The following is a 20,138-nucleotide window of genomic DNA, read 5'->3' on the forward strand; positions in this document are numbered from 1 at the left end:
ACCGCCATTAGAGATGCTAATCGCTTTTATGTGACTTTTATTGATGATTGTAGTAGATATGGATATGTCTAATTAATCAAACATAAGTCGGAAACCTTTGATAAATTTAAAGAGTTTAAGCAAGAAGTAGAGAATCAGTTGGGCAGGAACATTAATATGCTCCGATCCGATCGAGGTGGTGAGTATCTTAGTACCGAGTTCCTTGACTATCTTAAGGAATGTGGGATAGTCTCACAATTGACACCTCCCAAAACACCACAGTTGAATGGTGTATCTGAGAGGCGCAATCGAACCTTGTTGGACATGGTTCGCTCCAGGATGAGTCGAGTTTCGCTACCAATCTCATTTTGGGGGTATGCCTTAGAGACTGCCACCCATATCCTTAACCTAGTCCCTACAAAGAAGGTTGCCAAAACACCTCACGAGATATGGACTGGAAAAGTTCCAAATCTAGACCACATCAAGGTTTGGGGTTGTGAGGCTTTCGTGAGAAGCGAGACTCACGACAAGCTCAAACCTCGAAGTGAGAGGTGTATTTTCATCGGCTACCCACATAAATCTTTTGGTTATATCTTCTACAGACCCAGTGATAATGTGGTCTTTGTAGCAAGAAGATGAGTCTTGAGAGAGAGAGAGAGAGAGAGAGAGAGAGAGAGAGAGAAATCATAAGCCAAGGAGACAGTGGGAGGCAAGTTGACCTTGAAGAAATTCAAGAGTCAAGCGGTGAAGGAACCTCAAACCCTAGCCCTCAACCTGAGGAGGAAACTCCTATTGAGCCGACTGAAGAGTCCATGCCTCTGAGGCGTTCCACCATAGTTAGGAATGCACCTGAGCATTATTATGGTTTCCATATTACTGCAGAAGGTGATACCCTTATCAGTGATAATACACTGATAAATCTGGAAGAGCCTAACAGCTACACAGAAGCCATGGCAGGCCCTGAGTCTGCTAAATGGAAAGAGGCTATGGATAGCGAGATACAATCCATGTATGACAATCAAGTTTGGAACTTGGTTGACAATGTACCAGGTCGTAAGACAGTAGGGTGCAAATGGATCTTCAAGAAGAAGACCGACATGGATGGTAATGTACACACTTATAAGGCACGACTGGTTGCAAAGGGTTATTCTCAAACTCCAGGAGTTGATTATGATGAGACCTTTGCACCAGTGGCCAAGATTAAGTATATTAGGGTTCTGTTAGCCATTGTTGCATTTCATGACTATGAAATATGGCAAATGGATGTCAAAACCGCTTTCCTTAACGAAAAGTTGGCTGAGGATGCTTACATGGTTCAGCCAGAGGGTTTTGTAAGTACATAATACCCTAATAGGGTGTGTAAGCTTTGAAAAATCCATATATGGATTGAAACAAGAACCTCGCAGATGGAATCTTTGCTTCGATGAGAAAGTAAAAGAGTTTGGCTTTTCGAGATGTGAAGATGAATCTTGTATATATGTCAAGGCTAGTGGGAGTATAATTAGATTTTTGGTACTGTATGTGGATGACATACTGCTTATAGGAAATGACATCCCAACCTTGCAGGAAATGAAATCCTGGCTTGGGAAGTGTTTCGCTATGAAAGACCTAGGAGAAGCTGCGTATATCCTCGGGATAAAGATTTTGAGAAACAGGAGTAAAAGACTAATTAGACTTAGTCAGAGTACCTACTTGGACAAAGTGCTGAAGAGGTTCAGTATGGAAAATTCCAAGAAAGGAGATTTACCTATTCAGTGTAATGCCAGACTGAGTAAAACTCAGAGCCCGAGTACAGATGAAGAGATAGTTGAGATGAGTCGAGTCCCATATGCTTTCGTTGTAGGCTTGATCATGTATGTTATGACTTGTACTTGTCCCGATGTTGCTTTTGCTTTAAGCATGGTTAGTAGATATCAGAGTAATCCTGGCAAGGCTCACTGGACTGTAGTAAAGAATATTCTCAAGTACCTGCGAAGGACTAAGGACTGGGTCCTTACCCTTGGTGGGAGTGATGACTTGAAAGTAGAAGGGTATAGTGATGCTAGCTTTCAGACTGATAGAGATAATTTCCGCTCTCATTCGGGCTGGGTCTTTACCCTAAATGGAGGGGCAATTACTTGGAAAAGTTCCAAGCAAGATACAGTGGTTGATTCCACTTGTGAATCAGAGTATATAGCACCAAGTGAAGCAGCAAAGGAGGCTATATGGATAAGGAACTTCATCGGAGACCTTGGAGTTGTACCAGCTACCAGGAAAGGAACCAAGGGCTCACGGGAGATCCATGCACATCGACATAAAATATCATTCCATCAGACATCGAATAGAAGAAGGAATTCTCGTGGCAAAGAGGGTATCATCAGATGAGAACCCGACAGATCCCTTCACGAAGGGACTGAATGGGGTTTAACATCTTCAGCATGCTAGGAGCATAGGGCTAAGAGATGATATTAGTTTTAGAAGTTAGATAATTTTGAAATATGTAAAGTGTAATTGACATTTGATGATAAATAAAAGTTGTTGTTTATGAGTAAAGTGTTACTATCTCTTGTCAATCATTTACTAGTATTTCTTTTTGCATGTTTTGACTTCCAGAATAATTATGTTATGGTATATATCATATTATTCAAATTCTCCACAGTCAATCATATGTTGGAAGTACATATGAATCAAGACTGTCATGGGTTGGTTTGTAGAGGTCCAAGATGTTGGACAAAGGGGGCTACAACACTCATGAGTGCTCATAAGTTCTGAGTATTGGATTCAACCCACGCTCACTGGTATCACTTCATGGAATTTATCTCGAGTGATCGTGAGATGGTAATATCATATAAGTCTTCAAACCTAGACATATGATTTGTTACCTATGAGTTGGTTATGCATTAATTGTACGAAAACGCATTGGTAACTCGATGTTATAAAATGTACCTTTGTGTGTAATTCAACAAGTAGTAGAGCAAACATATGAATTGAAGTTTATCTGTTCCTTCTTGGATTAGAAGCGATATCTGGGCCACTCGATGATTTTGTTTTGACCCATGTACCGGGCCCGGTCAGAACTGAATTGATGTGTTCAATTAAGTTCTATGTCAAACAAATCGGAAATCGGGAAACAACTGCTAGACAATAGAAAGACATTGTTCCATGTGTTTGTCCGGCTGATATCTAGAACAGAGGATTATATGATCACTTATCTAAAATCGCACACCATCATCTTCTCGGTTCCGAGAGATCTTGAAAGAGCTACGATTGCTGATCGGTTCCTGAAGTCATACTTGCAATTATAGTTATTAGACTTATCCAAGTGGGAGACTGTTGGATATAGTGTCTAAGTCCATAACTATATTTGGTATGTACTTGACCCGACCCGACATGGTCCATTTGGGTTGCATGGATAATAATATTAAGTTAGTATTGATCAATAATTAATTTAGAATTAATTATGTGATCAAAAGAAGACTAATTAAATATATGGGTTGATTGTGTCAATCATCCATAACTTATATAGTGGGCCAAGGCTCCATGGATTATCAAGTTGGGTTAAACCCATAAGATGCTCCATGGGGGTTACATAACCCATGGGTCATGGAAATGAAAGGTCATGACAATTAGGGTTTACATGGTGTAACCCTAATTGTAACATACTATATAAAGAAGCTATTCTTCACCATTTTCGGCAACTAGAGTGAATAAAAGAGGGCTAGCCGAAAATACTAAGTGTTCTTATTCTCTTAAGAGTTTATTCCAAGTGTACTTGGTGTTGTGTGAAGCATTTGAGGCATCACACTTGAGGTGCTAGGCTCACAAGGTTTCAAAGGAATCCAAGCTACAAAGAGGTATGTAATTCTTACTAACTATTAGAATAAAAGATCCCCATGTATGCTAGATAGGATTATGAACCTTGGAAAATCATTTTGCATGTATCTTAGTCAAACATAGATCCAAGATTTCTAGGGTTGCATGTACACCATAGGAGTGTTAGAATGCTCAAAACCCAACAACATAAACATAACAACCTGTGGTTATGTCAGGTCCGTATCAACCCCGAGTCCGTAGCACCCCAAAATAACAACAATAAGATGTATCGAATCCGTATTAACCCTTGGGTTCGTATCAACCCCGAGTCCATAATGACTCCGAGCCTAGATTAGCTCCATACATAAATCATGCAATCATATCAGTTAAACTCATACAATAACATACATTCTACTCATACAATACAGTGGGCCGGCCTTGGTGCCTTCGACCTACTTAAGATGGTAAGAAGACTCACCTCACAAACAGACGGAAAATAGCTAAACGGATCCCTGCTCCGTAAATCATCTCCACCGGACACCTATTCCAAGACAATTGACCAAACTCAAATATAAATAAAAATGTCCAAAGTACCCATAGGTCAAACCTAGCCAAAACAATGTCAAAAATCAAAGTTAACGGCCAAGGTTGACCCTCCACATCGTGGCCATCCTTGGCCACATTGTGGCCTTCAAATGACAAAACAATCGCGTTTCTCCCAGTCGCCACGTCGTAGCAGCCTAGGCCACACCGTGGGAACTGGATCCCAAAACATCCTAATGAGTTAAGTTAAATCCTCAAATTCCAAAAGTTCCAAAGTTCAAATTTGATCATTTCTAACGTCCAAATGGATATCGTTTCCACATTTATCCCTTAAGATCTACCAAGGACTCTAAATCTCAAGTCCTAGATCCAAAAAGGCTAAGAAATGGCAAGGAATTAACCAAGAAGCACTTAATCCCTTAATTCACAAGCTAATTTGCTCTAGAAGAGCTTATAACACCAAAACCATCTTGAAGATTGATGTTTTATAAACTTGCATGTCCAATGCCAGTATTAGACTCAAATTAGGTTAAAATGGGATCTTATGACCAAATATTTTGCATGGCACAAACCAACCATAAAACTTTAGATCTAACCCATGAACTACTCCAAATGATCCAGAGATTCATAGAGCTGCAACCTTTATGAAATTTCTCCATCCCATTTAACAAGATCAAGAGGAAAATGGGACAAAATACAAGATCTAGCACTTATAATTAGGGGTGTAAACGAGCCGAGCCGAGCCCAAGCCTAACCAAGCTTGAGCTCGGCTCGTTTAATTTTGAGGAAGCTCGAGCTCGAGCTCGAGCCTTAAAATGAAGCTCAAGCTCAACTCGTGAACAATTTAGTGGGCTCGCGAGCCTACACACACACACACACACATATATATATATATATATATATATATATATATGTGTGTGTGTGTGTATGTATGTGTATATATAGGCTTGTTTAAGCTCGTTTAGGCTCGCGAGCCTACTAATTGAAGCTCAGCTCGAGCTCGTTTAATAAACGAGCCTCATATTTAGGCTCGAGCTCGGCTCAGGCTCGTTTAATTCGATCTCAAGTCGACCTTTTAACGAGTCGATCCCGAGTAGCTCACGAGTAGATCGGATCACTTACACCTCTACTTATAATAAAAAAGCTTAGAACTTGTGGACTTACAAGAGTCCAAAAGGTGCATAATAAGATGGTAAGAATAGTTGCTTGCTGAATCCAAGACTAGAAGTCACTTCCTTCTTCTTCAAATCTTCAAAAATCAACACATAAAACTTAGAGAGCAACAATGGAGGTTAGGGTTTGCTTGGAGGCTAAGAGAGTGTGATGGAGGCTGAGGGTAATCACCCCCTAGCCATCACTTTCCTTTAAATAAGGCGCAAACCTCATAAATTAGAGTTTCTCATTAAACAACTGTCACGTCGTGGCCATAGGTTACCATGTCGTGGCAGACATTTAAAATATGTGACCCAACGGGCATCACCACGTTGTGGGATGCCTTCACCGCGGCATGGAACTACCCAAAATCAAAAATATATTAATTTAAATACCTCCAAGAATCTGGATGTTACATCGACCTATCATTAGTGTATATATATTCCATACAGAGTATTAGGTATTATTATTTGCTTGTCTTCTCAACAATTCTACTTCTAATATTGTTATATAGTATTATCTATTATTATAAAATAGAATCATATTTGGTTCACACATAGCATTGCATATATATATATATATATATATATATATATATATATATATATATATATATATATCTTAACATATAATCCATGCAATAAGCATATAATTCACATACGACTATCAACAAATATTTAATACTTTAATTAATATTTGTATTAAATCATGTTCATGAAAGGGATTATGCACCCACCTAATAAAATTGGTGACTGAAGATTTTGGCAGTGCTTCACTTTGTACTTCCAAAGAGACCTAGACGTATAAATCACTAAGCCTTAGTCTAGTTTCATAATCCTGGCGACTATAATAATTATAGTCTAGGTTCCTAAATAATTTCAATGTCTACATCAAGATATATCAAGTAACGAATAACCAGGTAGGATCATATCGAAGGTCGAGTCTGTTTGGTATAAATAATATACTGTTTGGAAATCCCACTTTAAACACCTCACTAAATCCAGCCTAGTCATCACTCCCGTAAGTAGACCAATCAATATAATGACTTGGAATCACTGATAAATCTTAATTATAGGTTCAGAATAACGACTATGACTACAATTAAAAGTTACACTAAAATAAAATAAGTGTAGATTAACTTATAGAGTAATCTAGCAAAGATCGGGAATTATGCAGGCAAAACCCTGATCCAGGAGATTCTATTCACCGGCTACCCGACACCACAAGGCTTCGCCGAAGGGGCTGGAAACTTGGGAGTAAAAGGGACTAAGGGTGGAAAGTGTTCTAGAGAGAATCTAGGAGAGTGGTGTGAGGAAAGAGCTGATTTTCGAAGGTTTATATAGGCTAAATTAGAGTGTGCACTGTGCATTAGGTCGGAAGAGGGTGACGTGTTGCTTTCTGCATGGTGCCACGTGTCGCATTCTGGGTGATGTGGCAGTACGTGCCGCACATGCTGTCTGTGCATGCATGAATTTCTGTTTTCTTATAAAATTCACAACTTGCTCATACGAGATCCATTTTTATGGGTTTTATATCCATGTGTAGCTATCGACGAGATCTACAACTTTCATTTATACTTTGTCAACTAATTTTGACTTTATTTTTAAAGTCATATTTTAAACAGGATTAGACTATTAAAATCCGTTAAATTTTTATAACTCTCTCGTTCGACGTCCATTCTCGACTGTCTTTATATTATCGAGTTTTTATTAAGGAGATCTTCGATTATTGTTTAGATTGTTTCGGCTAACAATCAACCGATCTAAAAGGCGATATCAGTGTTGTACATTGCTACGTTGGAGCTTAGAAAAATCATAACTTCTTCTTACGAAGTCAGATTTGGACATTCTCTATATGTACACTCTCGGTTTAACGGCTGCTACGATTTTTGTTTAGGTTACTTAGGCTAATAAGCAACTTATATCCGATTCACTATTTACCATACACTGATCGATCATGAAACTTCGGAAGTCCACGACTTCTGCATATTGTAACACTCAAATCAGGTAAACCATTTTAATCTCTTTAAATAATCCAGTTGGCAAAATGGTCCCTTTTTAGTACGATGGGCGTACCTAAGGGTACACTTAGCGTACCATGGAGGAAGGATCGCGGAGGAGTTTCACGTATGTGGGGCGTATGCGACATAGGACCAAACCTTAATTTTCTGACTTAAGACCTATATAAGCATCCTTATCTCATTTGATCCTCACCCTAACTAGCATTCTTCACCCTCAAACGTCCTTGAAAACCCTAAAATCATTAGAGTGTGTGTTCTTGAGCATATTAGTGTTTAAACACCATCCTTTTGGTGTGTTAGCTACAAAGAAGAGGAGGAAACAAGCTTGAATGAAGAAGAACTTATGGATCTTACATTTTGAGCAACCTAGGAAGCTTAAGGAGGTAAAAAACTTTCACCTTTGGTCATTATTTTCATTTCTAGAGCTAGGGTTTTCTCTTTAGTCCCTTTTTATGTTCTTGGACCACCTCTTGAGAGTTTGAGCAACTCTAGAGATTAGGGAGGATAGATTTGAGGTCCTTTGGCCCATTCCTAGCATAAAAATGGAGGCTTGATGGGTGTTGACCTCATGCATGGATTGAGACTCTTGGAAAGGTCTTAATGGGTTGTTGGGAGCATATGGAACATGCAAAGGCATAAAGTTGCCAACTTTATGCCTTAGGACGTCTTAATGAACTTAGATCTAAAGATTGGACATTAGAACCTCAAGTATTAAGCACTTAATGGAAAAGGTGCTTAATCTGTTTGTACGTTGGGCGTAGCATAGTGTACGCAACGTGTACAACTTAGGGACTCAGTACCACAATCTACTATTTGATCAATGAACCATCTAAAACACATTTTTTGTTAGTTATTTAATCAATGGATTATCTAGAAAAATTAACAATATAACCACTATGATCTAACTACCGCAATCCGCTCCATGCTTTTCTACGAGCTTGCTCCATGCTCTCATTAGAGGAACAACACATGTCTCAAGTTCCCATATCTCGTCTGACCCATAATAGCTAGTCTTTTTCGTCTATAATACTTCACATATTAACTCAAGTCTCCAACCCTTCTATAGATCCATTGATAACTCACAATGTAACCACTACTCCAATCGTTCCTCTAACAAACGGAGATGTGAACATTATGAAAACCGACGTCCTCATGTGCTAATCGGCGCTTACAGCCAACCTACTTTTGTGTGGCTTCCATACAGTGTACTATGTCACACTTATGGTTGGGCAATGTCAACTTTTGTGGCCTTCTCCTCACACCTCTGTGGCCTTCTCCTTACCTACTAGCCACTTCCTCCTCACCTAACAGTCACTTCCAACAGCAACAACGCCATCAAAACAAAGCAACAACCAAGTTGCTGCCTCATCACAATCGAGTATAACCAACGCAACTCCCAACAGATCTGTATTGCCGCCTCGCCAACACAACAACACCAATATGATGCACTTCATGCTGCCACACCTTCTCTTTACCATGGGAGTGGTTCCCACCTTTTGATAATCAAGCTACCGACTTGGTTTAAGCCTTTGGCGCTATGTCCATTGATCAACCCGACACCGATCAGTATATGGACAACTGAAGATACTTCTCATTTAGACTTAGATACATCTCTATTCATAGATTTCAAAAACAATTTAGACGTTTTCAAACTGCAATGACGTAGTAGAGTATTAGCATGTTGTGCATTATTTTGTATAGGACCATATTTTATGTATTACCATTTATACATATAGATTAACCCATCTGATTGTAAATTATATTTAGAGAAATTAACTATCTTCCTACCTTGTGTTCCTACCAATCATCTTACCCATTTAAATGATGACATGTGTCATGTTAGTATCTTAAAATATCATTAAATTTCAATAAATGAACATTAAATGTTATATATATAACTATTTAATTAGGTAAGAAGATATGTAGAAACAAAAAGTAGAAGAATATTTAATTTCTATGGTATTTAATCTCCAAAATAATGCAATGTAACAAATTAAAGATTTACCTAAAAATTAACACAATATCGTTATCGTGATTTGTTTGACATTCACACAAAAAGAAGGTGAGTTGTCAAATGCAAATAGGCACATGCCATCTCTCTTATTTTCCACCTTCTTGAATGGCCAACACCATCAACCGAAATCGAGGAACCAAATCGGTCAAAGCAACCCCCTTTTAATCCACCCATCAAACCCTTTTCTAAAATTTTCAACAGAAACCGACAATTTTAATTCTTAACTCTTTTTTCACAAAACATTTGGTGGGGTTCCTCTATTTTCACAATTTCAAGAAAATCCCCCTGTAAAAAAGTCTCTAAAACATCCATTCCTCCCTCCTCAATCCCACCAAACCCCCCCTTTTTTATAATCTGTTTGGTACACTTTGAAAAAGTTGTTAATTTCTGCAGAAGTTAATACAATAAAGAATTAATCTTGATTGTCTCGAGTGTTGTTGTTTTTAATCCTGGGTTAGTATAAAGATTGGTAATATACGAGAATATGTTCTTTTCATTTTAATACTATATAATTAAATTTAGTTTTATCTTGAAAACAAAAGATAACAGTTGTATGTAACTGTAATAGTAACATGATCCTGTCGACCTTTACGAATCAGCTCTGCAAATTACAGAGCATAATTTTATGCTCTTATAATAAAAAAATCGAAACCCTTTTTGGAGTGTTTCAAGGAACTCCATCTCCTTCTCTTCATTGCTTGTCGCTCACTGTTTGTGGGTGTCCTTTGATCTAAACCCTTTTTCTCTCTCTTCTTTTATTGTTGCTTCAAGTTTTTACATGTTCAGTCTATTATTATAATAAGTAACAAGAGTTATTATTCTTTTTATTATTTGGGTTTGATTCTTTTTGGATCAATTTGGGTTTTGTGTTTTGGGGATTACTAATTCTTCGTATTCATGGGATGGGTTTGATGGTGAAGTACTTCTTCTTGGTGCTTCAAGTTTGTGCCATTGCTAGTACTCTGGTTCTTGAAGTATCTTCAGGTAATTCCCTTATTACCCTTCTCAAGATTTTGGATTCTGTAAGGATAATATCCAAATCTAGCCATTTCTTGAGATCCCATTTGGGAAATTTATGAAATTTCGAAGTGGGTTTGATTGTTTCTTCCTTTTTGATTCTTATTCTTGTGTTTGAGCTACATTCCTGATAAATCTCGATGGAGCAAGCTGTTCTTGTTTTGTGATTACTAATTGCGAAAATATGAATTACTGTCAAAAAATGTGAAAACACGAATGGTAATTCAATCAATTTGTAATCATGATTTGATGTAATTCGATGAATCTTTGCAAATTTAGCAAAAAAAAACTTATATTCGTCATTAGATTCGGAAGATTTATGATATTTCCAGAAAATTCATGAACTTTATCACCTTTAAGAAAATTTAAAAAATAGATTTCATTCTTGTATTAAAATATATTTATACTGTTTACTTTCAGGGCAAACAATATCACCATCGGCTAGTTTTTCTGGTGTTCCTCCCATTAATGAAGGCCAAATAATTAGCAATTCACCTGGTCCAACATCTCAACCAAATGGTAAAACTTTTATTTTATAAAAAAACAATTTTTTTTTTCTTTTAAATCTAATTCAATTACAAATTCCCTTTCAGATCCTCCCCATTTTGAATCTCCAAATCAACCACCACCAAATGCAGGAGGTATATGCTCATTTACACTTTAATTTTCAAGGTCAAAATTTGAAATTTACATGGATTTGTTTGCATACTTCAAATGATTTTGAACTTTAATTAAAAGTCAAAATAAGTCATATCAAAATTAATGTGACATTAGTTGCAGGGCCAATCACATCAATCCCAGAAAGCTCACCACCAAGCCCGCCAGCTGTCCCGCCAACCGTTCCGGTATCCGTGCCACCAATTCCTCAACCGGAAAAGGGACCGGATTCCAAATCTCCTGTCAGTCCACCAACCATGTCAGGTAAACTGTGTTGTATGGATAAATGATATTTAAAAAGTAGATTGATTTGTAAAAAGTTAGTATTTAAATAGGAAAGTCTCCTTTATGTGACTTTCTATATTAAGTTATTCTTTTTGCAGTAAGTTAAAAAGAAACACCCTTATATATACATAGTTTACCAGATTAAGTCATGTCCCCATTAAGTCAAAAGGAAACACTCATTGCATTGACTTTTAAGAATTTTCAATGCAGTACAAATGGCACCACCACCACAAGACATGCTTCAAAATCCACCACCCGTGGCTCAAGTGCCACCATCCTCCCCCCAATCACCACCAATCATTTTGCCTGGTGCGTGTGTGTGTGTGTATATATTAGAATATGATTGTGAAAGTTTGTATCTAATGAGGAATTATATTTAAAATTTGATATTTTATGTGTAGGGCCCATGGCATCGCCTCCAAACAAGTTGCCAGAGGCATCACCACCAACAAATCCTACATTGCCCATAACACCTCCTAACTTGCCACGTAATGGAATATCTATTTTTTTTTGTCTTTATTTGAAAATCCCAAACTATATAAGAAAAGGCGTATTGGAATTTTTAGTTTACTAGATGAAAACCGGTATAAATTTTGTTTTGGAAATGTTTCTTCAGTGTTATATATATACAAAAAGTGCATTTGGGTGTGTGTAAATTGTAATTGATGTTTATTATAAGGTTTCTTGAAAAAGGTTGTTGTTGTTACCTGATATTTCCTGTGTTATTTGGTATGCAGTTCCTGTTGATTTACCACCAAGTTCACCGCCTACATTGCCTCCATCTCCTCCTATCTTGCCAGGTTTAAATTGAAATTGAAAATTACCTTTTTACCCTTAGTAATCATTGTCTTAGGATGTGCTTCTTTTGTTTGAAGTTGTAATCATCATATAATTAGTATTCCAAGTGTTTTGAATATTTTAATTAGTTAAAGAACTAATATATGAAATGACCAAAAGAAAAGTGACATTCTTTAAAACTTTAAAATATGATTTTTTCTTTTAATGTTATTTATCATAAATCTTTATAAATATGTGCAGTTCCTGTTGATTTACCCCCAAGCACATTACCAAGTTCACCTCCTACATTGCCTCTACCTTCTCCTAACTTACCAGGTGACTACAGATAAAGTTTACATTCAATTGAAAAAATTACCTTTTTGCCCTTAGTAATAATCATTACAAAAATAATATTTTGACATTTTTCCATAATCATAATCAGCCCCTTCTGCATCACCTCCAAGCACATTACCAATAAATTCACCTCCAACTCCGCCTATATCCACCATACCTCCACCAAATTCACCAGGTGGGATAAAATCTTTTGGTTGATATTTTCATAAATAATATTTTTTAATTTGATTTTACGTTTTTTGACTAATATTTTCTCATAAAATTTGCTAATCAGCCCCTATGGCGTCTCCCCCAATCACATTGCCAAGAAATTCACCTCCAACTCCGCCTATATCCGCCATACCTCCGCCAAATTCGCCAGGTAAGCAAAAATCCGTTTCTTTAATAGTTTAAATGCAAGAAATAGCAACGTACTTTCATTAATTAGTTTGTTATAGCAATTTCATTTAATTATAACCAATTTTTAATGCTATAAAAAAGATCGATTTCCAAATACAATGCGATAATGTTGTAATTAAATGAAATGAAAGTAGGATGCTATAATACACAAATTAATCAAAGTATGTAGCTATTTCTTGTATTTTGTTCATTTGTGGCATAATTCTAACTACAAATTTATGTCATAAAATGTACAATCTTAGTGCCTATTGCATCACCATCACCACCATCTCCTGTTGCATCATCACCACCACCATCTTCTGCTGCATCACCGCCACCACCACCATCTGTTGCATCATCACCACCACCACCATCTGTTGCATCATCACCACCACCATCTGTTGCATCATCACCACCACCATCTCCTGTTGCATCATCATCACCACCACCATCTAATTTACCAGGTGAACTATAAATGCATATTTATGCAGCTTATCTATTTCCATTCATCTGATCTTTTTTTTTTTTTAATTAAATTTACAGGGCCTGTTGCATTGCCTCCAAGAAACTTGCCAGGAAATTTGCAGCCAATCCACCATAACTCATCCATTCCTCCTCCAAATTTACCAGGTGTCTTTTTTATTTTTTTATTTTTTATACTTCATCTATCCCAAAATATATATTGGTTGTTTAAAAATAAAAGGCTAAATGCAAGAAATAGCAAAGTACTTTCATGTATGTGTTTATTATAGTATCCTACTTTCATTTCTTTCCATTCAACATTCTAATTTCATTTTTTTGTGCTCAAAGTAGAATGTTGTAATAGGAAGAAATGAAAGTAGGGATGCTATATAAACATATAATTAATAAATTAATTATTAATTTTGCAGTTTCTCCCATATCAACTCCTATTCCAAGAGACATTTCTCCGGTTTCTTCTCCACCAAATCGAACAACCAACATCACTCCACCTCCACATTCTCCAGTTAAAGGTTTCTTTTTCTTTCTTTTTTTTAAATTCCTTATATATTTTTATATTATATGGAGTATAACCAAAAATTAATATTTTAATAATTGTTCTTTCTTTTATGTAGCTCCAGTTGTGCATCATGCTCCTCCTCCACATTCAGGTTACAAGTCACCACCTACAAAATCTCATCCGCCACCATCTTTACCACCATTGTATCCACCACCACCACCTGGACCAGCAAGTAGGCCAATGCACCACCGCCTACCACCACCGCCACCAGGTCCGGCGACTAAGCCAAGCCACCATACCCCTCCACCACCAAGTCTAGGTATGCGTTATCTATGCATGCACACTATCATTTTAATTTTTTTTAATCTTTTCTACTTTTATATTGCAAAAAGTTACAATTTTTTTTTTCAAATGATTTGCAGATTCGGCTGTGCCTCCAATTGAAAACTCTATTTCACCTTCGTTCTCTCCATCTACAACACCTCCACCTGTACACTCTACAAGTAAGAAACTCCTCAAATGTTATCTGAATAAATAATGTGTAATATTTAATTGAGAAAATGGCAACACCCTTAGGGAAACGGGAAAAAAAAAAAAAAAAAAAAAAAACTAAATGAGGGAAAATTTGTTAACAGATAGGGCTTAATGGGGGAAAGCCTTCATTCCTTGACTTTCTCTATTAAGTCGTTCTTTCTGAATCAAGTCAAATTTGTAAACAGATAGGGATTAATGTTGTGTCAACAAAAATTGTTTCTTTTTCAGACCGAATGAACAGTCTGAATTTGATAAAAATGACCATTTTACCCTTCAAAAGCTTATCTTTTTATGATCTTTATATTTGCAAGTGCCGATTCTCTCTCCTAAAGTTTCCCCTTCTCGTTCTCCACCAATGATTCCAAAGCCATTTCAAGCATTACCACCTCCACCTCCCAATGAAGGTATGTAGATAAACTTTGCTTATTGAGTTATTTCTCTCATCAAGAATCGATTCAAGATTTCTTGATTTTACTCTTTTTATTGAATTTGTAGATTGCTCATCAATAGTATGTGTGGATCCATTGACAAACACCCCTCCTGGAACACCATGCAAATGTGTATTACCAATGCAAGTGGAGCTCCGCCTTAGCATCTCATTATACACCTTCTTCCCATTGGTATCTGAGCTGGCATTTGAAATGGCTTCTGGACTCTTTCTAAAATCAAGTCAAGTTCGAATCATGGGAGCAAATGAAGACAACCAAGATCAAGAAAAAACAATTGCTATAATCAACTTAGTACCCCTTGGTGAAATTTTTGAAAATTATACAGCATATGTTGTGGCTCAAAGATTATGGATGAAACAAGTCCCAATTAAGTCCTCACTTTTTGGCGATTATGAAGTTCTTTTCGTGAAATATCCAGGTATATGAAGTGATGATAATGAGTTTGTTTGACCTGAAAAGTCAAAGTGCTTATCTTGGAGAACTTTTTTTTTTTTGAATTCAGGGCTTCCTCCATCACCACCTTTGCCATCTTCAAGCTATAATGGTGAACCATATGGTCATGGAAACAATGGAAGGGATGTGAAACCATTGGGTGTTGATGTGAGTAAACAGAGGCATAGCAATAAGCTGAATAGTGGTTTGATTGCTATAATAGCTTTCTCAGTGGTTGTAGCTGTGGTTCTAGTTGGTGTTGTGGTTTGGGTTTTGGTGTTTAAAGATAGGAACAGGGCTCAATCAGGGTCAAACCCACCGGCTACTTTGCCTTCTGTCACAAAATCATCAGGTAACTCAAAATTTATATAAAAGTTTTAGTGATTATAATTGTCATTGAACTATTGAAGAAGGTTTTTTTAGGCTAAAAAGATGAAAGTACACTATACTATGTATTTGGGTTCATTTACACCAAATCTGGGTGAAATTATACTGAAAAATGGTAAAATGACTGTTGTACCCTTGAAACTTAGAAGTACACCGAACGATGTAACTGGGTTCATTTACACCAAATCTGGAAGAAATTACACTGGAAAGTGGTAAAATAGTCATTATACCCTTCAATTCTGTTTTGAACTTAAGTCGCTAAACAAAAACTAGCCCATAGTTTGGGGGCTTGTTTGCCATGCTTACAAACCTCAGAAAAAATAAGTAGTTGAAAGTTATATTTTTTCTGTATTGGACTAAACAGATGTGTATTAGGGCTATTTTTGTCATTTTTGGGAGGATTTGGTTTTGATGAACCTGATTGTATAGTTGGGTGTCCTCATTCGAAGTTTTTTATAGTTTGAATGACCTAAACGGAACTTTAATAATAGTTAGGTGTTTTTCCTAAACTTTATTACAATATCAGTAAATAAAGTTCATATTGGTTTTCACTTTTTTGACCCTAAAAGTAAAAATATAAGGTTGACTATACATACATACATATACACACACATGTGTGAGCTTTATTGACGAGTTTTATCTTAAGATAAATGATGTTTAAAAAATATTCGAAAAAACGACAACATGCACGAGGGCAAATTTGTGAAAAACTTCCAACTAGATGTGGAAGATTTTCTCTATCAAGTCATTGTTTTTGTATAAAGTAAAAGAGAAACACTTATATATAGCTTATCAGATTAAGTCGAAAAGAAACAACACCTCATTTTCATATATCTAAAACTTGTATTTGCAGGGGTGGGTGCATCAATCGGAAGTGGGCCCGAGTCAAATTCACTATCATTCCGTTCTAGTATAGCATACACGGGATCCGCTAAGACATTTAGTTCAAGTGAAATGGAGAAAGCAACCGATAACTTCAATGAATCAGGAGTTCTTGGTGAAGGTGGATTTGGGCGTGTGTATAATGGTGTTCTTGAAGATGGAACAAAAGTTGCAGTTAAAGTACTTAAGAGAGATGATCAACAAGGGGGTCGGGAATTCTTGGCTGAAGTCGAGATGCTTAGCCGCTTGCATCATAGAAACTTGGTCCGGTTGATCGGTATTTGTACCGAGGAAAAAAACCGGTGTTTGGTTTATGAGCTCATCCCAAATGGAAGCGTTGAATCTCATCTTCATGGTATAGCTATGATATATTTTTTAAGATTAGCAGTGTGAGGAGGGTATTTATGTCTTTTAAATGGACGAGAAAAAGAGCGAGTCTATGCGGTGTCTTTTTGGGTGAGACAAAAAATTGCAATTTTTGTCTCGTTGACTTTGGTTCCGGTACAATGCATGACAAACGCAGTATAATGTAGTTTTTTTCCCATTGACATCCTAATACAGTACAACGTGTTTTGTCATGTCTTCCATCTTTTTAGACAAAAAATTACAATTTTTGTCCCATTGACATTTTGTACAACCTGTCATGTCATGTCATCTGCAACATAACAAACGTCAAATGTCATCTAAGCCAAAAAAATATTTTAGTCGACTTTGGAAGCTCAAAATGGTTGACTTTTTATGCTCTACTTTTGTTTATGAAGATGGTAAACTTTGGTTGTTTCAGGAATTGACAAGGAAACCTCACCCTTGGATTGGCGGGCCCGGTTAAAGATAGCCCTCGGTGCAGCCCGTGGGCTAGCTTACTTACATGAAGACTCAAGCCCACGAGTCATACACCGCGACTTCAAATCTAGCAACATTCTCTTAGAAGACGACTTCACTCCAAAAGTTTCCGATTTCGGGTTGGCCCGAACCGCTTTAGATGAAGACAACCGACACATCTCCACCCGTGTCATGGGCACATTCGGGTACATTACATCCTTCGATTTCTTTCCCTCCAAAAAAAAACATTTTACACTCCAAATCATACAATTTTCTTGATTTTTTTTTATGTAGATACGTGGCCCCCGAGTACGCGATGACGGGCCATCTTCTTGTAAAGAGTGATGTTTATAGCTATGGTGTGGTACTTCTCGAGCTACTGACCGGAAGAAAGCCCGTTGACATGTCAATGCCATCGGGCCAAGAAAACCTAGTTGCGTGGGCCCGACCCTTACTCCCGAGCCCAGAAGGGTTAAACTTGTTGATCGACCCGTCATTGAGCCCGGAAGTCCCGTTTGATAGTATAGCCAAAGTGGCTGCAATCGCTTCAATGTGTGTGCAACCCGAGGTGTCTCACCGGCCTTTTATGGGTGAGGTGGTTCAAGCTTTGAAATTGGTGTGTAATGAGTGTGAAGAGACACAAGATTTGGGGTCAAGGAGTTGTAGCCAAGAGGATTTAGCGTCCATGGAGTTTAACCAGCGGGCCGGGCCTGAATCAGGCCCGACCCGGTCCAACTATACGGGCTATGAGAGCCCGTTAGATGTGGAGAGCGGGTTTTCAGGGCTCGGGCTTGATGTAGATTCGTATAGGATAAGCTCGAGTTCCGGCCCATTGAGGCCCAGGAGACGATTGCAGTTATGGGAAAGAATGAAGAGGTTTTCGAGTGGGAGTATGAGCGATTATGGTGAAGTTTTGAGGTTATTGTCACGGTCACGTTGACTTTTTTTTTGGGGGTTTGTTTGACTTTTTTTTTCAAGGTTGTTTTGGCGGCAAATTGTGTTGTATGTGAAATGTATAGATAAAATGTTACATTGTACTAGGAATTTGTTTCCTTGGTATATTTGTAAATATACACATAATAGCAACAAATGAGAGGTTGGGCCGGTTTTTATAAAGTAGTAGTTTTTGTGTAACTTTTTCTTTAAAAGTTTGTGCATAATCATAATTTTTCAAGACTTGAAGGGCCATCAAGCAAATTTTGTAAACTTAGTGTGCGTAGTTGTATATTTAACATCAGGAAAATTGAAAGCACTCCTGAGTCGAAATTAGAAAATAACTGAAATGAAAGAAAAATAAAAAGCACGGGCAGAAAGGTTATAACTTGAAATCTTAATAAAGTATAGATTTTGAATATAACTAGACATAAACAGCAGGGATCTGTTTTGAAACTTTAAAATATTTGATATTGTAGAGGTATTATTTATTCTAATTTCATTATCAGAACTCAGAAGTGAGAAGCCAAAGGAGTCTTTCCCGTGATTAATAAAAAATAAAAAATTTACTTAAAAGAGGTAATATACTTTTTATTTTGTATAATTTAGTTATTGAGTTTTTTTTGTCTATATTTAACTATTTAACTTGTTTTTTATATACATTCGGTTAAAGTTAATTTAGAAAAAAATTACTTAATATGATAATATAATTTTCATTTTGCATACATTTAGTCCTTAATATTTGTATATGCATTCAATCTTTATGACCGATTTCTTCATTTTTTTCACATATTCAATCTTTATAATCGGTTTCTTTGTTTTTGTGAACTAGGGATGTTATTTGGGTCGGAACCGGACTGAACCGACTCTAACCCGAATAGCCTGAAAACCGAATAAGGGTAATTGTGTGAACCGAAAACCAAACAAAATAACCAATACGGGTACCGGTTCGGTTCGGTTCGGGTATTAATCGGTTCAGTTCGGTTATTACCCGGATAACATGTACAAGATAATTAAGGACCTAATATAACCGAAAAGAATCTATAACCCAAATAACATTTATAATATGATTATAAACATTGTATTTTTTATGACTTTTGTAGTTTATGATTCCATAACAAATCTTTTAAAGAAACAAATTTGTTAATTAAAAATAATACAAAGTATATATAACTGTTTCAAAGGTGCAAAAAACGGTTAGAATTTGCGTAGTACGATCGAGTAGAAAGTTGACTTTGGTAATACGATGCAATAGGGTTTTTTTTTTTGTTTTAAATGTACGACTCGATCACCGAAGGATGGACAAAGAAAAACACGACCGGATCAATTAGATGTAGCAAGAAAAATACGATTACAAAAAATGATTTTTCAATTCCAAGTCAGGTATTTAGAACCGAATAACCCGAGAACCAAATAAGCCTAATATAGATACCCGAGAATCGAATCGAATTGCTTATTCGGGCCTAATTCGGTTCGGTTGTGTTCGAGTTTCGGTTCGGTCGGGTTTTCAAGCCAAATTCTCATTCCTATTGTGAACCATGTCTAAATTAGGAAAGACTCTAAACTTTTTGCCGAAGTATTCTTTTGTCTCAAGATTGCAAATTCGAGTTGGGAGAAAGCAATCGCAAAGAATCGCATTGTTTGTTATGGAGATAGATGAAACCAAAGCTGAAGACATCTTATGTTTGGAGAAAACTATGACATCAACATTATTTGACCGATTCATGAATTAGGTTGTTGATATGAGTGATG

The 20,138-nt window shown here is 36.8% G+C and overlaps 1 protein-coding gene across 2 annotated transcripts; it reads left to right on the forward strand.

Moving 5' to 3' along the window:
• Positions 1-9,685: 9,685 nt before the first annotated feature.
• On the forward strand, positions 9,686-18,587 carry LOC145054670 (Protein kinase superfamily protein). 2 transcript variants are annotated; one of them, XM_079002904.1, is made up of 21 exons: positions 9,686-10,484; positions 10,938-11,036; positions 11,111-11,158; positions 11,292-11,438; positions 11,670-11,768; positions 11,861-11,947; positions 12,197-12,259; positions 12,498-12,572; positions 12,679-12,765; positions 12,865-12,951; positions 13,232-13,432; positions 13,512-13,598; positions 13,859-13,960; positions 14,063-14,266; positions 14,370-14,450; positions 14,793-14,885; positions 14,977-15,348; positions 15,433-15,714; positions 16,603-16,986; positions 17,416-17,659; positions 17,748-18,587. In XM_079002904.1, exons 1-21 carry the CDS (start codon positions 10,403-10,405, stop codon positions 18,391-18,393), a joined length of 3,570 nt encoding a protein of 1,189 aa, XP_078859030.1. In that variant the 5' UTR covers positions 9,686-10,402; the 3' UTR covers positions 18,394-18,587. The 2 variants fall into 2 exon arrangements, with proteins under 2 accessions (XP_078859030.1, XP_078859031.1); XM_079002905.1 differs by having other exon boundaries at positions 9,687-10,484; positions 11,298-11,438.
• Positions 18,588-20,138: the final 1,551 nt, after the last annotated feature.

This window comes from Lactuca serriola, chromosome 5, assembly GCF_051521515.1.
Source record: "Lactuca serriola cultivar US96UC23 chromosome 5, Lser_US96UC23_V15, whole genome shotgun sequence".
Taxonomy (NCBI): Eukaryota; Viridiplantae; Streptophyta; class Magnoliopsida; order Asterales; family Asteraceae; genus Lactuca; species Lactuca serriola.

Coding starts and splice junctions, on each gene's coding strand:
- LOC145054670 (XM_079002904.1), top strand. CDS start 10,403: ATGGGTTTGATGGTGAAGTACTTCTTCTTGGTGCTTCAAGTTTGTGCC. Junction 10,485..10,937: donor GGTTCTTGAAGTATCTTCAG/GTAATTCCCTTA, acceptor GTTTACTTTCAG/GGCAAACAATATCACCATCG. Junction 11,159..11,291: donor ACCACCACCAAATGCAGGAG/GTATATGCTCAT, acceptor ATGTGACATTAG/TTGCAGGGCCAATCACATCA.